The 23,851-nt window shown below is 37.9% G+C and overlaps 1 protein-coding gene across 3 annotated transcripts in view; it reads right to left on the bottom strand.

The window, feature by feature from the left end:
• The window catches only part of DPP10 (dipeptidyl peptidase like 10), a 1,406,192-nt gene that overhangs the window by 666,908 nt on the left and 715,433 nt on the right, over nucleotides 1–23,851 (bottom strand). Inside the window, exon 1 of one of the 3 annotated variants that reach the window (XM_050751761.1) lies at nucleotides 17,393–17,825. The exons of 1 other annotated variant lie outside the window; for it this stretch is intronic. In XM_050751761.1, coding sequence (XP_050607718.1) covers nucleotides 17,393–17,464 — 72 coding nt within the window. In that variant the 5' untranslated portion in view covers nucleotides 17,465–17,825. Of the gene's footprint in view, nucleotides 1–17,153; nucleotides 17,311–17,392; nucleotides 17,826–23,851 lie in introns of those variants that run through there. One more of the 3 variants, XM_050751764.1, reaches the window with a different exon arrangement.

The raw sequence follows: 23,851 nt of genomic DNA, 5'->3' as shown, positions 1-23,851 counted from the left end.
TTATTCTCCTTCTTATTCACTGAGAGGGTAATTTGCTTTGACTGACAGCAACAGATAGCCTTTTTAGGGTAAGACAGGTGAATGAAGCACAGTCTATTTTTTAAAGAAATGCCTCTCATTTCTCAAATTACACTTATTTCACAGTATATAAGAAAACATAAGCACATCATGTATTCGTTATAATGTATTAAGAGTCTCTATATTTTTTAATAATAATACAGAAACAACATTTTCATAACACTGGATTCTGTCCATTACTAGTCTTTAGACTTCACATTCATATCATTCATACATCCAGGAATACAATATCTTTCTTATTATAAAAGAAAACAGAGAGAACTTGTTCAATTGTACATCAAAATTTCTAAATATTATTTTATTGTTTCCTTAACATGAATATCTTATAAGGTATAGAATTGTGTTTCAGAATATTTCAATAATAGCCCTTTTCTTTTACCCATCTACTAGGAAAGGCTCATTAATTATTTTCAACTTCTTAAAATATGCAAAAGCTGGGATACATACTTGAGTCTAATGCTGGGGATACGGAGGAAGCTTTTCTACTTTTAATTTGTTAAGATCCCCATTAACATATGTAGGCATGTAGACCAATGCTATCTAGATGGTCCCTGGATTATAATGGTTTGGCTTTACCATGGTGTGAAAGCCATACACATTCAGTAGAAACCACAATCTCATAATAGGTAGAGGAACTTATGATAGTTTCAATTTAAGATGCATGTTTGACCCGGTGATATTTTTGATTTACAATGGTTATGTCAAGACCTAACCCCATCCTAAGTTGGAAAGCTTGTATACAGATAAATGTATATATACATACATATTCATACACACACACAGACACACATAGATATAGCATTGAAATAGATGCCAACATATCGAATACTTTCATTCCAGTTTTCCTAATGAGGAGCTGAGGTTCAGAGAGGTTAAGGGATACCCAAAACAGAACAGCTAATAAATGCAGAAGTTATCTTTAGGTTACATGCAATCATACATATCATAATCATCATCAATTTATTTTCTTTATTAAATTGAGGCCAATGATATGCCGACTGTGGTTGACCAGTAAAGTAGCCACTCTCTTCCACAGATGACAGTAGTGGTATTCATAATAGTCGTTGTAGTAAACAGGCTCATTAGAACTCTATGTGCAAGTTAGTTTGTTGTTCTCATTTTAAAGATAAGGAAACTGAGGTTCAGAGAGGAAAAGTAATTTGACTAGGACCACATGACTTCTAGGTGGCAGAACTGGGTTTTGAAGCTGGATTGTCTGCCCCTCGAGTCCATACCCTTGTCTACTCCAGTAGACAGTGTCTCAGGTGTTTAATGAGCACCTACTCTTTGTCAGGCAATGTGCAGAGAGCATGGCTCTTCCCTTCTGTGTGCAGGCAAGGGAGCAGTAAACACACCTGCACCAAGACTGGCTATCACTTATTAGTTTACGAGACACATAATATCTAATTCATCATGAAAAAAGGAGGAACATTTTTTAAAGAAGCCAACTTTTAGAGGGTCTATTTTGATAATATCAAGATTTTTATCAAAAAAACCAATGTCACTTTGGAAGGCCGAGGTGGGTGGATCACGAGGTCAGCAGATTGAGACCATTCTGGCTAACATGGTGAAACCCCGTCTCTACTAAAAATACAAAAAATTAGCCAGGTGTGGTGGTGGGCGCCTGTAGTCCCAGCTAGTTGGGAGGCTGAGGCAGGAGAATGGCGTGAACCCGGGAGGTGGAGCTTGCAGTGAGCAGAGACTGGGTCACTGTACTCCAGCCTGGGCGACAGAGCGAGACTCTGTCACATACGCAATAAGAGCAATGTTATGCACTTTAAAATAAACATGTCTCCTAACATTTTTATAAAAGCAGAGGTAAAGAATGAGTCTAGACTAGCCTGAAACGACAAACATTTCTCTGGAAGAAAGAAAAGAAAACAACGAAAATAATATTAGTGATTACCTATCAAAAGAGTGATAGAATGAGAAACTGCACAGCTGGGGAACAACTCTGGGAAGGAGCCATTCCATTGTATATATTTGTGTAATATTCGATGTTTGACCTACATGCGTATGTTATTCAGAAATTAAAGAAGATTGTGTGTTTTATTTAAAAGTGGAAGTGACAAAAACAGACTCTGCTAGCATTGACTGCTGAACTAAACAAGATGACAAAGACCTCTGAAAAATAAGGCCTAAATCAGATGCTTAGCTTACTGAAAAACCGGGAGCAAAGCATTCACCTTCTCATTCATAAAATGATGAAGCCAATTTGCTGCTCAAGCTCATTATGGGAGACAAGGAAGACAATTTTAAGTTTTTCTAAATTGTAAAGTTTACATTAATATATACACATATACACACAAATACACATACACATACTGCAGTGCTCACCAGTTCTTCACTAATAAAAAAGTGGAGGTATGATACTAAAACTAAATATGCACAATTAAAAAGTCAGCTTCATAGATGACAAACTAATTTAAAAGTTGGCATCAAAGATGATACAAACAAAATTATACATTTGGACAATAAAGAGTGACTTTTTTGTCTTAAAATATTTTTGATAGACATAAAATTATACATGATTAAAATTTTCAAAGTAAACTCCATTTTCAATTGAATATACAGAAGACAGGAGCCATGCTCACAGCACATTACCTAACAGAATAGGTGCTCACTGAACACATGAGAAACTGTCTGCTGGAACAGACAAGGGCATGGACTCCAGAGACAGACAATCCAGGTTCAAAACCTGGTTCTACCACCTACAAGCTATGTGGTCGTAATCAAATTACGTAATCAAAGAGGTTCCCTCTCTGAACCTCAGTTTCCTCATCTTTAAAGTGAGGATGACAGTACTAACTTGTAGACAGAGTTCTAGTGAGCACTACTACTACAACTACTAGTATGGCTCTTACTATTAACATTTGTAGAAAAGAATCAAATAGGATTTATTGGTCAGCCGAGAGTGGGAAATCATTGGCCTCCACTTAATAAGAGGAAAGAAGTTGATGGTTATTATAATATATATGACTGTATGTGATCAAAAGACAACTTCTGCATTTACTACCCGTGCAATCTAAGGAGTCTCTTAATAAACCTCAGATCCTCATTTGCAAAGCTGGAACAAAAGTGGAATCTATTACATAAGGCTATGGGGAGGATTAAATAAAATTTAAGCAATTGATGATTGCATTACATAATATAAATATATATAAAATTTTGTATAAAATATATAAATATATAAAATATAAATATGCAACATATTATTGAATAGTATAGACTCAAAAGTTTAGCTACTGCCAATAATAAAAATACCAATAATTTTGTCACTGAAATTCTTTTCTTTTTATAATTTGAAAGTCGTATTTTGTAATTCTGCTGCAGCTCATCTGACGCATCTTCTAGGACAAGTGTCAGCCTGGCTAAAGACATAAATTAGGATTAGAGAATCCTTGCTTTTGAGAAAGAAAGCCGTACTCCTCAGAGTGTGGGCCACAGACTAGGCATCATCTGGGCACCTGCTATAAATGTAGAATCATGGACCCCACCTAACATTCACTGGACTAGAATCTGCTTTTCAGCAATATCCCCAAGTGATTCATATGCGCATTAAAGTTTGGAAAGTAGTGTTCTAAAACTGATTCTCTAATATAGTAGCCCTAGCCACATACAGCTATTTAAGCTTAAATTAATTAAAATTAAGTAAAATTAAAAATACACTTCTTCAGTGCCACTAGTCACAATTCAAGTGTTTAACATGATAGCCACGTGTAGCTGGTGGTTATTGTATTGGAAAGCACCAACACAGAACATTTTCATCTTTCCAGTATGTACCATTGAATAGTGCTGGTCTTTTCTGTAAGAAAGTAAAAGATATTTTAGGAAACCAAGGTTCAATAATTCAATAAGTTGTTTAAACTCCAAATTATTCATTGAACCCCTTTTTATACTGCACAGAAGTACTCACGTAAATTTACGTTTTTGTTTTTAACACTGGTAGGAAAGGGCCAGGGAAGGGAAATAGCTTGCCCCATGTGCAAGTGGTGATTCTCTCTTGAGGTTCCCAATCCCATTCATATGTTTATTTCTTCCTGTTCCTCCACCCTTCTTAAATTAATAAGGCCCTCACTTTCTCTGGCCCCCAAATATGGGTTCTCAAGACAGAGCATACTAAGCAGTCACGGAGCAGGAAATGAATACAAATTAGACATAAATTGTTAATATCCCCTGCCCAGCCAGAAGTTAAAGGAACAAAGGAAGTCATGGTGGAATCCGAGCTATGCAGATGAATGAGAAGAGCTATTTTTCAGAACACTGACAGTTAGAGATGCGAGTCACAAGGGAATGAACATTTATGATATGCCTTAAATCACACCATGTTGGTAGTTAATCTCTCTTCTCCCTAAGGGCAGTTTCTAAAAGTAGCCATCTCCAGAACGACTGCCACCATGCAGCTTGATCTGAACCTCATTTTGCTAAATCCTCCAAGAATGGTTTTTCACTTCCTTGTGTGCAAATATCCTATCTCATCTTCTCCAAAGAAAAGCTATTTGAGACTACCAAATTGTTCTCCTCTAGCCTTCATAGACACCTGCATCAATTTCTTGGGACAAACCTGACAAGCAATGTTGGCTGACTGGCTGCATTCCAGGACCTCACTGCTGGTGAATCAAATCTGACACTGGAAGCTCCATAGGGTTTACAGAAAACTTTAATAAAATGGCTTAAAAAGTTGGCTGTGACATCAAGTGCAGGCCCAAATTGCACAATTTTTCTGAGCTTGGGAATGTTAAGAAAACAATTTAAGAACTGCAAATAAAACAAACATAACTATACATTCATCTTTTCAATGTCAAACTGGGGCACTATCTAATCAGCCGACATATGCTTATATAATTTTAGGAGAATGTACCCTACTTTCTCTTACTATTTGCTATTACATAGGCCCAGAGTCTATAAAGGTAGATGTTAATTACAGAAAATAGATGAGTACCAAAAAATTTCTGTCTGCTATCAAAGACAAACACAAAAGTTATGGCCTGAATATTAACCAGTTTTGTATTTAATTTTGCAAACTTTGTAAGCCATTCCTTTTCAGACTATATAAATCTCTCTTCCCCAAATATTGTTTGAAACAACTTTACCATCTTGATGTTTCCTTTAATAAGCTAAATTCTTGACAGATATTCACTACATATTTATATGAGAACCACTGTTTTTATTTGGAAACATGTACATTGAAAGGGATCAATACTGTCTTATGGATCTTCACGTCTGATCTGGAACAGCTCTTCCTACTCTCTTCTGCTTCATCAGGAAAATGAGATACTGCAGAAAATCTAGACTTTACACAAACCATGACAGTTAACCTTATTGCTTCCAGATAGAATCTATAGAATACATCTTCTTACTAAACCTACTACCAAAAACAGAAATAAAATCCTAAACCAGCTGGAACCTTTCTACTTACATTCTCATCAATTTTTTTCTCTATCGACATCATTACAGACAATCCAAAGTGATTTCTATGATTCTGATAATTGAGTGCGGCTCCTTCTACCAACTCTTAACGTAGGTGGGAGGAACTCTTCTTTCTACTGTACCAAATTGATCGTTGTATGATTTTGAGCAAGTCAGCCTTTATCGTTCTCAACTGCCTTATCAGTAAACCAGGTAACCTAATCACATAGTCAGTTGTAAAATTCATTCAAAATATATGTACATCTTAAAGGGGGATAATGGAAAGAAAATGGGATTCTATTATTTAAGACTCTTAGAACTATGAAGCCACAGTGCATGTTACTAACAATTACCATCGGCACATTTTACACTTGCAATTGGACTGTTGCATCTCATGCTCAGGTCATTTAATATGTGCCTACCTAAAGCATACCCATAAGAATGGATATTTTCTCCTTAAAAATTGGCTGTAAATGGAAGTCAGCAGATGGTACTGTACAACAGGAACCTGTTATGGTATCTGCTTAATTTTTTATCCCTACATAACCTCTTGGTGCTTTGTGATCTCTCTAAAATACTTTTTTCTTGTTACAGAATGACTCATTTTGAGGTTTACATAACAATTATGGGCTTGTTATGCTGCACATCTCCAAACCAGCAATTTTATATCATGATGGCTTTGTCCTGGGCTTTCCTTAACTAAAATTGCCTTGTGTGACCAATAAGCAATGTGAAGCTGACATTTCTGAGTCCAAGCAGCTAATCCTAGATTGTATTTACCTATTTTCAAATATTTGCACCATCTGTGGTTCCATATTAGTTTTTTTGGATTCGCTGTTACAGCTCAAGAACTGTAGCTCTGAGAAGGAATGAAGCTGCACTCCAAATGCAGAATACATTATAAGCATGAGATGAAATTTAACCATGGGGATGGGGAAAGGAAAAAAAAAACAAATTCAGAAAAGTAAATGCATATTCAGTGTTCCATTTTCAAAATATAAACTTTGTCAACTTCTCTGCGTGATAAGAAATATAAAAACGGATGCCATATATTTTTTTAACCAACTCCCAATCCATGTTTGCTTTGGAGTCAGGAGGACTCTATATAATCTGCATACCAACAAAAACAGGAGTTCAATATTAAAGACACCCTTAAGCTTCCAATGTCAAACAATGACAAAAGGTGCTTTAAAGCTGTGTTTCCAACTTCTGGGAACTTCAACATCCAACATAGTTTAATTTTCCGTCACTCTGTCTTTGTCTGGTACAGTAAGCCAACAACATATTAATAACCAAATAATAAGCACCACCATTTTTCAGCATCTCTTGGATAATAAACCTATATCATTGCTGATCCTCACAACAATTCTGCAAAGTAAACAACATTTCATTTCCAGATGAAGTATCAGATTCAGAGAGGCTGGGTAAGTTGTTCAAACTAGTATGTCAAGGTTCTAGCGTTTAAAGTCAGGTTAAATGAATAGAAATCCCTGGGTCCATCCACTAAAAATAATTTTATGTGTCTCAAAAATTATTCTCATGGACTTATTTATTTAGCATATAATCATTTCTCTGGTCTGTATTGGAACTTGGTGCTCTGACAACTCTGTCTGGGAATACAAATAATCAGTTTCTGGAAATTTGTTTTTTCTTTTTTTGTTTTATTTATTTATTTATTTATTTTGAGACAGAGTCTCACTCTGTCGCCCAGACTGAAGTGCAGTGGCGTGATCTCCGCTCACTGGAAGCTCCGCCTCCCGGGTTCACTCTATTCTCCTGCCTCAGCCTCCGGAGTAGCTGGGACTACAGGAGCCCGCCACCACGCCTGGTGGTAAAGCCTTTCTTACCAAGAATCCCAGTGTATCAGAAGTCTGTTGTTTCCATTAATGTCCCAAGAAAGCTCTAAAATTTACCTGCATGCATTCCCCAGTTTTTAAGTGCATCTCTCCTTTAGGAGTGATTCACCCAACTGCTACTCCATTGCTAGGATTTCAAATGCTGTGTGTAGATATCAGCAGTTGCTTATTCATGCTAAGAGTAAGAGGGGAAGCTTGAGAAAGTCAGCTTCTGTTTGTGTAGTGGTGGCACTGCCATTTCATTGGAGTAGTGAATTTCACAGTTTATGTTCAGAAAGGCATTATGGCTTTGGGCGTAACCTCTTCCCATGGCAAAGTACAGAAGATGCATATGCACTTCTGTGATGGCTTGTGGCCAGGTGCCAAAAGTCTAAGGACCACTGACCTAGAAGTAGCACATCACAAACGAGAAATCAAGAAATGTCAAATGAGCTTTGCCTATGGACACAAAGCATTTTAAAACATGTTTTGTTTTGTTTTGTTAAAAGGTTATACTTATGTCAAGTGGCAAGGAAGGCAGATGTGCCACCATGACACCACCAAAGGCTTTGTATCAGCAGCTGAATCTGGGAATGGCTACATGGAAAGAGACCCAGCATCAAGTACTGCTTCTAATTCTAAACAACAATGTGACCTTAGACAAGTCACTTCACCTCTCCATTGTCTGTTTCGTGATTTGAATACAAAGGTGTAACATTCAGGAAACAACAGTTTCTCTGAATGTTACCATCATTTATCATGTCATGGCTATTTGAAGGAAAGAATTTAGAAAGGCAATGCTGCTACCAATATCCAACTATTCTTTTTCTTTTCTTTTCTTTTCTTTTTTTTTTGATGGAGTCTCACTCTGCCACCCAGAATGGAGTTCAGTGGCACAATCTCAGCTCCCAGTTGCCCCCTGGGTTCAAGCAATTCTCCAGCCTCAGCCTCCCGAGTAGCTAGGATTACAGGCGTGCGGCACCACACCCGGATAATTTTTGTATTTTTAGTAGAGACGAGGCTTCACCATGTGGGCCAGACTGGTCTCAAACTCCTGACCTCAGGTGATCCACCTGCCTCAGCCTTCCCAAGTGCTGACATTACAGGCATGAGCCAAGGTACCCAGCCAATGTCAAAGTATTCTTTGTCAGCAAGTCAATCAACTCTTAGACAGACGATGGCTCTCAGAAATGTAGAGAGGCAGAGGGAACTGGATTTGGGTTTGGAGATGGCATTCATGCAAAGGGAAATGAAGGAACCCAAAGTACCATCCTGGAATACAGAAATACTGACTCTGAGCAAATAGAAATGTGTAATAATGAGCCACTCGTCATGCCACATGGCCTAAAGTTGAGTAAATCTCATTTTGGAGCAATTATAAACAACCTTAATAAACATGAAGGAGGGGGAGTCTCTTTCATTTCAACTTCTGGTTCAATTCACACATGCCTATCACTCTCAATATGGTTGTCAAGAAGTAGGGTACTCAAAATTCCTAATATCAGAAAAAAAGAAATAACCCTGATGAAGACATTGGGTATGGCTTCAAAATATGTTCACTTTATTTCTTGGACCACTTATGTTTTATAGTACTCTAAAAAGCTACATACAAGTGAAATGTGTCATCTTTTCCCTTGAAGTCCCTAAAAGCTAATGAGGTAGAAAATCTATTCATAATTTCATAGATCCCAGGAAATTTAAATTATAGACTAAAATTTTGCTAAACAAATGACCTATTCTAAATTTGAGGAATCTTTCATGGATTTCAGTTCTTTTTCTCTCAAAAAGATATATTTTATCTCTATTCAAATATTACCTTATTTCCTCATCTTCGATTCTGTGTCTAAGAGACAAGAATTATTAATGCAAATTCGTGACACAGCAATTTAAAGGATTGCTTTACTAAAGACTTCTAGTACTTGTTTTAAAACATGTGAAATGAAAAAAAGAGCCATGTTTTGCATTCATTAACTTATATGAAAACCATTCCTGGAGGTGAGATTTGATTAATGTAAGTATGAATATCAGAGTTTTCACTTACTCAATTCTTGCCAAAAGTAAACTCATGTTCCAATAACAAGAAAGGCCTATTTCTCCCTGTACAAGCATTACTAATGCAACTTCAAGTGGTCTCTCTGGTCCATTATTTGGAAATAAATCACAGGACAGCCTGCCACTCAAGTTCTTGATTATGTAATACAGATTCGTCACATTTCTGTTTTCAGGGCAGAGTTTCTAAGATGGAATAAGAAACTGAATCTTCATTTAGATATCAAAAAGAGAGTGGGGATAAAGATAATAAAAATAGCCTTTTTCCTCACTTTTCTTCATTTGCTATCTTTTATAATCTGATACATAGTTATTTTGTCCTGACCTGAGAAAACCAGTAAGTATGACAAATTACAATAATATTAAAGTCAGATAATATATAGCTTGCCTGGAGAACATTCCCAAATGTAAAGTTGGTTTTGATTATGCACTCAACTAACTTTTCTTAAATTTCAACTCAGTAATATCACCAGTTCCTATATGCAAAGAATTTCTAAGTGAATCATTTCTGGGAACCAAACTTCTGGAAAGAGAATATTAAACCATGAACATATCAAACAAGATTCTAAGTCTTTTGTGAAAGTAGACTATCATCTAAAAATAGTAGAAATCAGTCAAGTTGTCACAAATTCATTTTTATCTAATGCCCTATAATAATCTACCTATAAAATACAGCATTTAGATCATAAATATATATATATGTGTGTGTGTGTGTATAGTGTGTATATATTTGATGATGGTGTACACACACATATTCAGCATTTTCATTAACATAAATGCAAATTTACTTTTGTAAACGAATAAAATACCCTTCTCAGATGATCTAGAAGCATGACAGCATTAAGAATGAAAATGCTTATTAGGTTTCAAGCTTGAGCCAGATGCAATAAAAACTCATTCACATAGATTCTCTAATTATTGCAACATTCTCATCATCCTCTCTCTTTTCAAGATGAAAGAATGGTTTTAGTGGGGTTATAAATTGCCTAGTAAATGGGAGAGGAAGGAATCAATCTGAAATCTGTTTGACTTTGTTCTCAGTCTTACATCAGGTTGCCTCTCCCCAAAGTGTAATTAAATTTGAAAATCATTTGGCAATTCCAAAAATGTCGTAGAACATTTTAATAACTTCTAAATAAACTATGGCATGATAAACTTAGAAAAATTTTTTTTTAATTTTGTGGAAAACATTGAAAGAATACTGTTCACATCAATTACGGAACAGAACAATTCAAAATATTTATTTTTATCAGTTTTGGATAAAAGTGAATTTTCTGTATTTAGCCTGGCAGTAGGTGACAAATTTACCATTACAAATGGATATGCCTGAAATTCTAAGAATTCAGGAAAGCTCAACAAACATAAAGCTACAATAGAAGAGCTTTCTTTTCAGTGCCCCAGTCTCCCCACTGAACCTACTTCCCAGCCTTCTCTACTATACTGAAAATGACAACCATTCCTTGAGTTAATATGCAGTCGATGATAAGAATGTCTACCATGTAGAAAGAAGGTAAGTGCTAATTTTAAACGCCTTAGAGAACAGGTGCTATTAGATAGGGACAAATAAACAGAGATTGGTTATTGCCAGACACTTGTGGATCAGGTCAATAAAATCTTTAAAACAAGATTATGCTGGGAATAATCAATACTAAGCCCCACGACTTCTCAAGGCAGGGCAGCGTTCACTAGAGCAAGAATAATTCTAACTATCCATAAGGATATAAGTTTATGAAGAAGTTTACATTCCCTTTATCATTTATCTGGCCTCCTTTTGGACCTTGTACAGGGCTTCAGATGGAAAATCCTCCAACCTTTATTGGGTTGATGTATGTCTTAGTATATGGCCCGCATTCTAATGTTAGTAGTACATTAACTTGGTTAGGACGCACAAGTCACTTAGCAAGTATGAAAATACATGGAAATTATTTTAATAAGTGGAGCATACATGTGTGTTTAAAGGTTGAACAGAAAAAGCTGTAGAAAAAATTTATGAAGAAGTCTTTTGACTTACGTTTAATCCAATTCCATGCCCCTCCCCAAAACAATAGGGGCATGCACCTTGGTTTCTTGGTGGCTCCACTGCCAAGCACATTCTCCTGCTACACTGACTGAAATCTCACCCCCTGACATATTTCTGTAAATCCCATCTGTCTTTCCTTTAAATATCCTCTTTCTCATGCTAATTACCTTGGGAAGTACATTGCATTGAAAACAACATGCAACATAGTCAGCAGCTAACTCAATTCTTGGTGAGAATTAGTCAAAGTTTACTTTTAGCCTGACTTCTTACAGAGTAGAACAGTAAAGAATTTTACTGTTCAATTTTGACTGAATGAAAGTCAGGATGTAACAGAATATTTTGAAATCTGGATGCCTGCTAAAATAGCTTTGATGTCCAAATCCATTAATATAATATTTACATGCACCAAAAAACTCATGTGTAATCATATTAATATGTGTACTGCAAAATGTGGTTGTCTGTAAAGTTAAAATAATGGATCAGCTATACATGGCTTCATAATCCTCTAAGACTTTTTTTTGAGACAGGGTCTCACTCTATTGCCCAAGCTAGAGTGCAGTGGCACAATCTCGACTCACTGTGGTCTTGACCTCCCAGGCTCAAGCAATCCTCAGTCCTCCCACCCCAGCCTCCCAAGTAGCTGGGACCACAGGAGAGTGCCACTAAACCCTACTAATTTTTTTTTTTTTTTGAGACAAGGTCACACTATGTTGTCCACGCTGGTCTAGAACTCGTAGGCTCAATCCATCTACCTCAACCTCCCAAAGAGCTGGGATTACAGGTGCGAGCCACTGCACCAGGCCCAGATTTTATTTTTTTTCAATTTTGTCTAGGCTCTTATTCCCAGACTATACATTTAATAAGAAGACTTGGTATGAGTCAAGCCTTCTTCAAAAACTCTTACATATTATTTCATTTAACCCTTAGAACAAACATCTAAAGGGAACTGCAGTCACCTCCATTCACAGATGAAATGGGGAAATTCAGTTATCCTGCCCAAGAAAACACAGTGGTCTTTCGTGGACCTGGGATATGAACTTGACTCTGTGATTTCCAGTGCATAACTCATAGACAGTGACGAATAAATATTTGTGGTTGATAGCACAAAAAATCTCACAAACTTAGCCACAGCATTCTGTCACTGTGTCGCTACATGTCACACTAAGTAAATTTAAAATGTGCCTATAAGTAGTAAAGCCGAAGACATTCTGTAATCATAATTCAAGAAACCAAAATTTTGAAATTGCTTTATTTTTACTCAGACTGGGAGAAATATGGTTAAGTGTTTTGTTTCCAATGTAATATGCTTCACAAGATAATGCAGCATTAATATTTAATAATATAATTTTCTTTAAGTTGTTTTTATATAATTTAATCTTTTTAAAATATACCATTTGCTCAGATCCTGAAATAATCAAATAGATATACAGATATATGAGAAGCTTCTAAGCAAGAAATATTTTGTGGTATGTTCTTAACTCAATAAATAAAATGCCTTATATATAATATTTATATATATAAACTTATATATTATATTTATATATAAAAAATAAGACATTGAAGGAGAGTAGGAAATGTATATTTTCTCTCAAATCATAGATTTCCATATAACATTTTATTTAATGTATAATTTTTATAACCAAATTATATAGAACTCTATCCTCAATTAAATATGATATTTTATATGTTTAATAATTAGAATAAATTTTTTATTCATTAAAATTGTTCAATATGATTTATGAAAGCTCTTTTCAAGCTTCTGTTTTAAAAACAATAGTTTATTGATCAAATTATGACACGTATATATTAGCAAAGGGCACCTAGAAGAATAACTCTTTTGCAATTTTTCATTAAGCATATATTTGAATATTTTAATCTGGTTTGCTAGACCAAAGGTGAAATAAAAATACTGAATACCAATTTCTATATTAAAACATTTTAAGTTAATATTACCTAAATGTCTAAAGCACATCGATATTTCACAGAAGGCATTTTACACATTACACATTTGATCTCAATTCTGGTCATGAATTATTTCATCAAGTGACAGCCACATGTTCAATTGTAAGAGATTGGTTTTCTACCAAAATGCATTTTTTTAAAGAAAATGCATAACAAGTGCTGTCTTTGTAGTCAAATAGTTGCTTTTAAAAATATGCTTTTTAGTCATACACTAAAAAGTGGGATGGTTTTGTTTTTGTTTTTGTTTTTGTGTGATTATTTTTGTTTTGTTTTTGGAGCTGAGAGAACAGCCATGCTTTTTAGGCAATATTTTTACCCACTGGAGTCAGCAGAAGGGTGCCACCTGGTGGAAATGTGAACAAATTCTAAACCTTGTCTGATTGACCATTAACAAAAATATATACTCATTTAACAAACCTGGAGAGTCTCGTCATCAGAGACAAGTGACGCAAAGATCAAAAAAAGCTCCTATAAATTTATGAAGATCTATCTTGTTCTTTTTATATTATTTAGATCAGTAGCGTGATAGTAAGTTAACTTTAAAATTTCCAGAGCTGTGATTTACATGTATAGCTGAAGCTTTAAACACATTATTCATTCGTCTTATATTCAAGGTAAATTTGTGCACATGCACACACAGATGATTTGCAATTATTTTCATCCTTACAATAGAAATATGTTGTATTATGATTGTATAGAAGTTAAAAGGTAAGGCTTCAGACCTCCATGAGTTCCTGGCTAAGTCTCACCTCCACTGTAACTTCCTTAATCCTCTGTATTCTCATCTCTAAAATAGAAATAAAAACAGGACCCACCTCAAAAAATTACTTTGAGAATCAAATAGAAAAATACATTCAATAAATGTTACTTTATGAACCCTGAGAATAGTACTTTGCCTGTGGCAAGCATTCAAGAAGGGGTTTTAAAAAATAATAATAAATTACAATTAGCCACTCAAGTTCTTAGATCTTTCAATGTTAATTGAGATATTGATCATGTTAAGAAATGATTGTGTCTACTCATGTCAAGGCATTTGTTTTTAGACATTTTGTAAATGTGGAGTGTTATGAAAGCAACAAAAATAACTGCTGTAAATATTTTTTGATCAAAGAATCTTTAAAAGGAAGATTATTAAGATGATAAAAAATATTTCCAATGATTCAGAATATTCATAAAATACACGATCCCTACACAGTCCCTCCTATTCTTATTGTCACCATTCTCTAGGAAGGGACAGCATGTCCTCTTGTCATGGCACCCTGTGCCAGAGGACAGTAACAGATCAAATAAAACAGGAAGGTTGAGCCCTCTACAGGACTATAACCATCACCAAATTATATGGTCCATAAGCATTTTCAGTTAGAGGAAGGATTATGGTCTTCCACTGTACTATAAGCGGAAATAGGTGTTTGATGGCCTCAGGACAAGGCATCTTCGAGGTTTCATAAAAATCTTTACCATAGAAACTAGAAGACATTTTTGGCAACATGCAATAGCTTAAATCGTTCAAAATCAATGCATAGTGATTGATTTGCTGGACCATATGCCCTATTTAACCACTAGGTATAATTTCATAAAGGTACATTTTAATTTAAATTTGTGAATCTTTTTTTGAAATATCACAGAAGGCAGCACACCTAATCACATCTTTATGAAGCTATTATATCTAGTATTGCATGAGAGTTGTGTGGCAATTGCAGAATTAAACCATAATGACTAATATGGCTAATAAAAGCTTAGTAGTCTTACGGAAAGTAGTTTAAGTTTTCACTAACATAATTCACATTATTTGTCCATCATTTCATATGTCAAGCTTTGAACAAAATTAAGCTAGATATGAGTATTTTCTGGGAGTGCTTGAAAAACCCTCACTGTGATGCTGCCATGTATATATTTCAGTTGACTTTCTTTGTAAAATCCATCTCTTTTAACACATGCATAAGATGCATAAAACTGACATTTTAAAATCATGTCAATACTCAGAAAGGCACTTAAAATACTCTATCAAAGCAAGAGTTCTGCAAAGTAGCCACTCCCTGAATATTTGAAGTGGCTATTAAAAAATGCACACTAACAAGAAAAATGGATTCGAGCTCGAACCTATCTCTTCACATGAATTTTAAGTACCAGATTAATCCTGACAAAGGGGTTTGTTGTGCATAGACAGCGTGTCCACTATTTATACATACATTTTCAGCTTCTGTGTGCTCTGCTCTGCTGCTGCCTCCCACTTCCACCATCACTGAACTGTTTGCAGCGCCTCAAGTAACCAGCTGGTGTCACAGGTTAGTGAGCAAAGATTTCATGTGGGGACTCTCACCTGACTAATCATTCTTATTGGTAGCATCATTCCAAGAGCAGTAGAGAGGCTCGGCGGCTTGTTAATGAAATTTAAGGGCTGTCAGCCTGAAAGAGGATGTTAAATCTATGTTCCTGTCCTGAAATTATTTTTATATATCTGCTAACCACTTTTCACATTCTGATGTGTGCTGGGGATTAGGAGAAAGAGGTATAAAAGGAAGGGACATATGATCTTTTAATATTTTCATACTTATCTCAGAGTATGGATCAAAGAGGATAGTTTAAGAAAACAAATGCTTTGTAAAAACTGCCAACATTCAACCCCCTCCCACTAATAAACGAGAAGGGAGCTTTAAGTCATTGAGTAATCCCCACCACCTGTATGAAACATATGTGAGGGAAAAGAGAATGGGAGGGGAGAGGAGAAAAGAGACCACAAGCCAGGAGAGATGACCAAGTGTGCAATATTAATAACAGCCTCGCTGGCATCGCCTCCTCTGTCTCGCCACCACTACTGGGCGATTTGGACAGCTCCCCTTAATAGGCTCTTTAGTGCTTAGAATACGTGAAAAGCCTAGTTGCTGCTGGAGCCTAGCTCCGTGCACTCCCTTCATCCCATGCTAGCAATAAGCTGGGAGGGTTTCTGCCGGGAACGCCTTCAGCAGCCTTCGCAGTGCACTCCGAGCAAAGATCCCCAATCCTCCTACCCCAGTGCTTGGGTCCTCGGGGTCCACAGTTAATCCCTGACCTAAGGGCAGCTCTCTCTGCCCAGAGTCTCTAATTGATGTAAACGTGACGGCACCTCCACCAGGCTCAGCACAGCCTTCCTCCTCCTCCTCCTTGCCAGGGTATCTCGGCGCTCCCGACCCTCCAACTTTGGAAAAAGAGCGACACCGAACTCCCAAATCACCCCAAATCGGGGACAGAGACGAGATGGAGATCCACGACGGTATGGTTATGCTACAGATTTCTAAAGACCAAAACAAAAAGGGGTTGGCGGGTGTAGAAGGACGGGAAAGAGACAGTAATAACCCTCAGCCCACGCAGGGCACCTCATCTCTGCAGACACAACACAACCAAACCCAACAAATCACTAAAGCCAGCACCTTCCCAGCTCCCCTTAATAATTAATGCCTTGCTGCTCCCCAAGCTCCGTTCCACTCAGCAGACTACAGATGTCTGGGACCCTCTTCCTCCATCGATCCCCGCGACCACCCCACCTCACAAACACACACCCGTCTCCTCAAAAGAAACAAGAAAGGAAAGGAAAAACTCGGTCCGCCTAAAGGTCATTTGCCTACTCGGGTCGCTTTGGCCAGCGAGCGTCCCGGCTATAGGAAGACCGGGCTTGAACCCGATAAGCGGACATCAGGAGCGCAGCAGATTTCTTCAACGTGTGTTAATAGGGAGCCAAGAGGCCCCATTCCTTGGCCCTGGCCACCTCTCCCTCCCTCGGTAGCCCGCCCGCCGGGACTCCCCGGGGCACCTTCAGCCTTTACCTCTCTCCCCCCTTCCCCGCGGCTCTCCACCTTGCGCATCCTCTCGCCCGGCTCCGGAGCGCACTCAGAGGCTCTAACTTCCCGCAGAGTCCATGGATAAGCAGGAGAGCCTGGAACTGGGGCGGGGGGGAGGGTGGGAAGAGGGAGGCGTGGGAGCCGAGCCTGGGAGGAGAGGCGGGGGGAGCGCCGACTGGAGCCACCCCTCCCGGGAGTGCCTGGCCGCAGCTGCCAACTCTCACCTGGTCCGCCGGCTGCGCCTGGCTCGCCCTGGCCCCCGGGGTGGGCTGCTGCTCCTGTTTCATGGCTGTCATCGCCGGCGGCCCGCGTTGGCGCTCACTTCCTCGCGGGTACTTCAGACTCGGGGACCGTCACTTGGCAGCGTTCGCATGTCACAGGCGCCCGTCGCTCTCGGAATTGGCGAAAGGGAAAGCGGCAGCGACGGGGTGGGGGGAGGGGAGCGACGGGGAGGGGAAGAAGAGCGGCACCAGGCAGGCTCCCCCTCGCAGGATCCCTCCTTCGGCTACCGCAGACCCTCTAACTCCCCACTCTCCCCGCCCCCCACCACCCGAAAGCGTAGCGAGCCTCTGAGACCAGACACGACCAAGTGGCAAGTTAGTGGAGCGGCGAGCGGCTGGCCCCCGGCACCTGACCCAGCTGGAGAGACGTCTCACTGCGCTGGAGGAGCCGGGCTCGCATTCTACCGCAGTCCGCGCCCCCAGCCGCCCGCCCCCGGGGGCTCCCCGCGCGGTGCTCAGCGCGCCAGGTGGAGCAGCCGGGTGCCGCGCTCCAGCATCTCCTCAGCAACCGCAACGGGGGAGAGAGCCCTGCGCGGCGCAAGAGCTCCCCACTCGCGCGCCCAAGGCTGCCGGGTGCCGCGGTTACCCCCCGACACGCAACCCCCCCGCCCCACGCGGGCTTCTGCTAAAACCCGGAGAAGCGGAGTGCGCCCGTGCAAAGCCCTCGGTGACTCCAGCTCTGCCACTGGGCATGCTCCAGCGCCTCAGAAGGCAAGGGACAGTCGGGGACTGGGGGTCCGGAGCCCTATGGGAGGCGGGCAACACCTGTCGGGACCCTGGGGGTTGTCTCAGATTGTGACCTGGGGTTCTGCACCTTCTGATTTGGGGCAATGGACATCCTTTAGCCTCCAGCCCAGATTCTCCTACCAGCTGCCTGGGTAATGCCAGTGGAATTCCTAAAGGTTGGTTAAAAACAATAATAACTGTAATGATGATAAGAATCTGATACTCACTTTTATTTTTTCCTTATCTTTCTTCCTGGACACATGTAGGAAAATCTTCAAATCTCAAGTCCTCCCAGCCTTTCCTTTCTTCAACACAACCCTGGCCCATTCAAAGTGGGTTTACCGAGCACCTACTATGTGCCAAATACACTGTGAGGCTCAGAGAGAGGGTTGCAGGGGAGAGAGACTAAACAAGTCAAACCTACCAAATTCCCTGGCTTCAGGGAACTTATGTTGTGTGGGAATTGGGAGCCCGGAGCCTGGATACAAATCAATGAGTCAATGTAGCTCTTGGGAAGTTGAATTCTCATGGATAGACAAAGTCCGCAGTTCATCCAGATGCACTAGTGCACGTGGCTTTCCCTGGGGCCCCTAAAGCCCATGGACCACAAACAGTCTCCAAGTCTCAGGCACAGGTTGTAGGAGATTGCTCAGCAGAGAAATGGCAGGAGTGAGTTGAATATTTAGGTGTTCATGGATTCAGCACAAGACAGTTCCAGTAGAGAGGACAGAGAATATGGGGCAGTGGGGTAGCACTGAGTTGGGCTTTATTGGCTAAGGACTGGCTCCCTGCTTTGAGCCACTCAGTCCCTTAATTAATCACTTCTTAACAGAAAGGCCTTTGTAAAATGGTAGGAGCTGTCCTCCTGCCTTAGGAGTTTCTAAAACATGAATTATAATGTTGTCCTAAATTTTAATTGTAACAATAGCTCCTATAAAGTACATATTTTAAAATAAATATATCAACAATCACCAGCAGAAAGATAGAATTAGAGGTGAGTAGAGATCTTGTTTTTCAAAAGTATATTCCAGTGCATATTGTGAATGACCTATTTATTCTGTTTCAGGAGAAATAACTTTTTGCTAGGAATAACTTTGCAAGTTGCAAAAGTACGAAGCAGTTTTTTAAGTGAAACACCAGTATAATAGCTATTGGGCAACTTTTCCAGTAATTGTGACAATCTAGATATTCCCTCACATGTAATTTTTTTTTGGAAGGAGGGTATCAGCATTATTCAGAAAATGTTCCCATTTTTATATTTTGCTCTTCTGTTGATTATTTGAGTATATTCATCTTTTCAATGTGTTTCCATTTTGGACAGTCTGCTTGAGTTGAAGGAATTTACTGTATTACAGAGATATCTGTCACACAGGATAAGTATATGCTAGAGGGAGTTATCCTTTTATATAAGATTACTTACTTGATTGAGTTCAACTGTTGAACTTGCATCTGTGTTCTGAGTTCAGTATAAAACTCACTTCATTGCAAATAAAGACATACATTATTATATGTCTCATGTATTATGGGGGTCTATGTGTGTATGTGTGTGTGAATTTTTTTATTAAAAATGCTTCTTTGATTTAAGTATTTGTCTTTGGGAATGGGTTGTTATTTTGTCAATCTAAGAACATTTTTAGCTTTTGAGATCTAGGTTAAGGGCACTGATTAAAACTTAATCACACGTAAACGGATTTTCCCAACTTAAATACTGTTTTTATTTTTTCAATGTACTGCAGTTGAATTACAGTATAAGATGTTCTTATTTTCAACTTAATTTCTTACTGAAGGAAAAGTCCTAATGTCCAAACAAGAAATGATGGAATACCTTACACCTTAGAAGGGAGTATTTGTGGTTCTGTTTTGTATAGTTTCTAATGATGTTATTTTTAAAGAAAAAATACAAAACGTCCATTCACAATCAAATGTCTACAAAATTTTAAAAGCACTAAAGTAGATATAACCCTAATACAGTGTAGATACAAGGGTTCTGTACCTAACTTGATGTCAACTGATTGATTTTCTTGGTCCATCAGAGCATGGAGGTATAGAACACAGTGAAGTCACTTATCTCTTGCTTCCACCTTTTTACCTGGTAAAATTAAAATGTTTAGACCAGGTGCCCATTAAGATATTCTCATTCTCTAAATTTTTATGATGATATGTTGATGTTATATATCAAATGCCTCTCTTCTGAATGAAAAATTATTTGTATATGTTTAAATTTTAGTGGAAGAGTCAATTAAGTACTTAGACATTTAAAAAAAATCAATAGATAAGTTAAATAAGTCAATTACCTCACAAAAGGCCCTTACCATTCACCACATTTTCCAGTACTCTCTAGTTTTACATACACATATAGTCACAATTTTGTCTTGATAATGTTTAGAATTCAGAAATCTGGAATTTAAAATGCATTTACAAAGTATCATTTCTGAATACAAAAATCTATTAAAGAGAGATTTTAAAAAAAAGGTTTACAGAGTATTTTGAATATTTTTCATGTATTATCTTTGATCAGCTAATTCATAGACAGGTATATATTTTATAACATTCATATAACAGTAAAAGAAGTTTTTCTACCCTTTTCATGGAAAGAAATCAGACTCTCATAACCGAAAAAGAACTGGAGAGATCACCTAGCAAAATTCCTTCTATTTTGGGTTATAAATATCTGAACCTTAAAACACATGGCCATTTTATTCAGGAAGATTTCCTAGGATTCAAACTCCATCACTTCCTTCTGAAAATGGATTGCCTCAAATCCTAGTTTCAGGTTCACATGTAGACAGAACTCAAAATGCTGCTTTCTCAATATATTCATTTGGGTTTCTGAAGTCATTCAAAAACTTCCTCACATACAACATTGTGAATATCTACAATGTCTTTCTTTCTCTTGCTGTCTTACCCTTTAAAAACAGGGTGTCAATGCAGTACATCTCTCTTTACCTAGAAATATTAAGGTCGATAATTGAGGACAGGTTATGAAATTTAGGTAATAATTGAATTAATTCAAGATTATCATTATAGTGTTTTGGTATCTGTGGCAAAATTAGGTTGTTCTAGACCTACAGAGGTCATCTATGCAGTATTCAATCTTCCACCTCAAATAGCAGACACAGGACCAAAGAACCAAAATTTACTCTAAAAACAACCAAGTAAGAAATAAGGCCTAGCTAACAGCTGATATGTCAGAAAGACAAATGTCCCTTGAGACTTTGTGAAGTAGGATATCCTTTACAGACAAACTCTTCAATTTCAGATAAATTAGACAAGGCAAATAGTCCTCCACAAGCAGCTAGGTGCTAGAATCCCTCACTGCATTTTCCTTCTCTTTGCTCTCCTTCCTGAGGTAAATCTGCAGTGTCATGTAAAGGCCACCTTGATGGGGATTTCCCTAGCATTAGCCAGTCCTCTATTGAGTGTCTATAATGAGCACAGCATCAAGAAGACAGAGTTCACGAGCTGTGTCTTCAGAGACTTGGCCTGAAATGTGCCCAATTAGCTCTTTGCAGATGAAGAAATAGCTTCAGTTCACATCTTCTGCTATCATTTGGTTTCGATTTACAAATGACCTCTACTCACCTCAATTGGCTTTTGAATTCCCCAAAATGCATATCATGTCCCTGGGCAGAAAACCAGTATGCTGAGCAATCCTCATAAACAAGCTACACTGTAGAACCTCTAACCAGTAAACTATAACAGGAATTTACTTTTAAAGAAAAAAAGAAGAAAGAAGGAAAGGCACTATATATTTAAGTGACACCCATGTATATTACTCATTCTGTTCTGAGATTCTTTCAGTATCAGTAAACTAAACTTTTTGTCAGTCTCTGTCTTTGACAGGAAGACTTTCCTGTTATAAAAATTCATAGCCCAATTATGATCTCTGGTGGAAGCAGACAGAGTTGCAATATCCTGAGAGTCATTCTTGCTCTCTGGAGACCTGAAGATATTGACAAATTGCTCATGCCTACTGAGGTCCAGTGTTGTCAAATCTCTTTTTGTGCTGTATTTAAAACCTCACATCTTCCTGTCACCCCATAGCCCTTCTGTGTCATATATACAGGAATTAAGACAGTAAAACAATGCAGATTATTTTCCCATGTATGCTTTTCTCTCTCTATATATAGCTGAATTGTAACACCAAAACAGCTTAAGAACATGAGACATTTACCTGCTGTTGTTATGTTTACCTACTAGATGCCCAACAAGGGACATGTGTTTATTTATTTTGCTCTTTTTTTTTAAAGAGTCATCATTTAATGAATTGGTTATGTTGGCACAGTAAAAAAGAAAAAAAAAACCCTTCCATCTCTTTGAGCTGATATTAATGGTATTTTTTCCTGATTTTCACAACTTTTTAGAAATAAAATAAAGTTTTCTGAATCAGATCTTGTCTACAAATGACAGAGGGTTGCTATGTATGGAGGAGTATTTAGAAACATTGGCATGACATTTGTCTTTTTGAGATAATGTCTGCCTGTGATGAATAAATTTCTTTGAATCTGGTATTTCTTGTTTCCATAACCAAGACAAGATTCTCCAATGATTCAAAATAATCTTCCTTTATTCCTTGAAAAGTACAAGATTACTGAGCCTTCTATTAGAGGTAGACTTCATAGAGGTTACCCACCTTCTTTCCTTATAAAATTCCCAGAAGAGCACACAGCACATTTTCCATTCTGGAAAATCTCTTACAAATTGAAAGAGAAAATTCTACTGTAAGATCTTGACTAATGTTTGGAAGGAAACATTTTCATCTTTTTTTAACACTTCCATTTGTTTTTAAGGATTTAGTACTAGATTCAAATTATCCCATGAATTTTCCTCTAGAAAACAAGAGATAGTCGAAGACTCAGGTGCAATAGCCCTAGAGCATCCACTGACGTTAAAGAGTCCCTAGCATTGTCTCTACCAATTGACTTTCTACCACTGGGGATTTTTCTTCCACTATTGCCAAAGGAAACTTGAGGCCAAGTCCTTGGGTTCCATTCACCACACAGAGTCATGTGATTATACAAATAATAGTTTCAGGATACCAGGGGAGGCAAAGTACATTGAAATAAGACACATTAAAATACATCTTTCAATACTGAACATTGTTTAATTCTGTTTAATCTATTAGACACAATGAGTTGCTCGCTAGTGTAGATCCCTTGTTATATTCATCTGTCTGTCAATCTGTCACACATTTGTATCTTTTTGGGAGAATAAGGAAATGTTTAAGTCACTCAGTTTCTCTCCTGCATATCTAAATATTTACTAAAGTCACAGATATTTATCCAAATCAAAGAAGAAAGAGAAAGAAGAGGAAGAGACAAGGGAGAGTAGGAGGAGAAACAGAGAGGGAAGGGAAAAGCCAAGAGAATGCATTCTGAAGTTGTTAGGGATGTTAGGGTGTAGTAAGTCTCATTGGTTTATTAACACCTTCATAAGAATCATGAAATGAAATACCATAAATCCCACTAAATATCCCTAAATATTGCTCCTGCCATTGGTTTTCTATATATTTGTATAATTTTAGAATGCAGTCAAAAGTGTAACTTCCTCATTCCTCTGTCGGTAAGTTATACTTGATATTACTAATTAATTTCAAGCTTACTTTGCCTTGTAATATTTTATCATTTGTTACACTTACCAATTAGACAGTAAGCATCAGTGGGGGAGGAGGAGAGA

This window comes from Macaca thibetana, chromosome 12 (assembly GCF_024542745.1).
Source record: "Macaca thibetana thibetana isolate TM-01 chromosome 12, ASM2454274v1, whole genome shotgun sequence".
Classification (NCBI taxonomy): domain Eukaryota; kingdom Metazoa; phylum Chordata; class Mammalia; order Primates; family Cercopithecidae; genus Macaca; species Macaca thibetana.
Note: the sequence above shows the minus strand (reverse complement) of the source record. Positions and strands in the feature narration are given on the sequence as shown.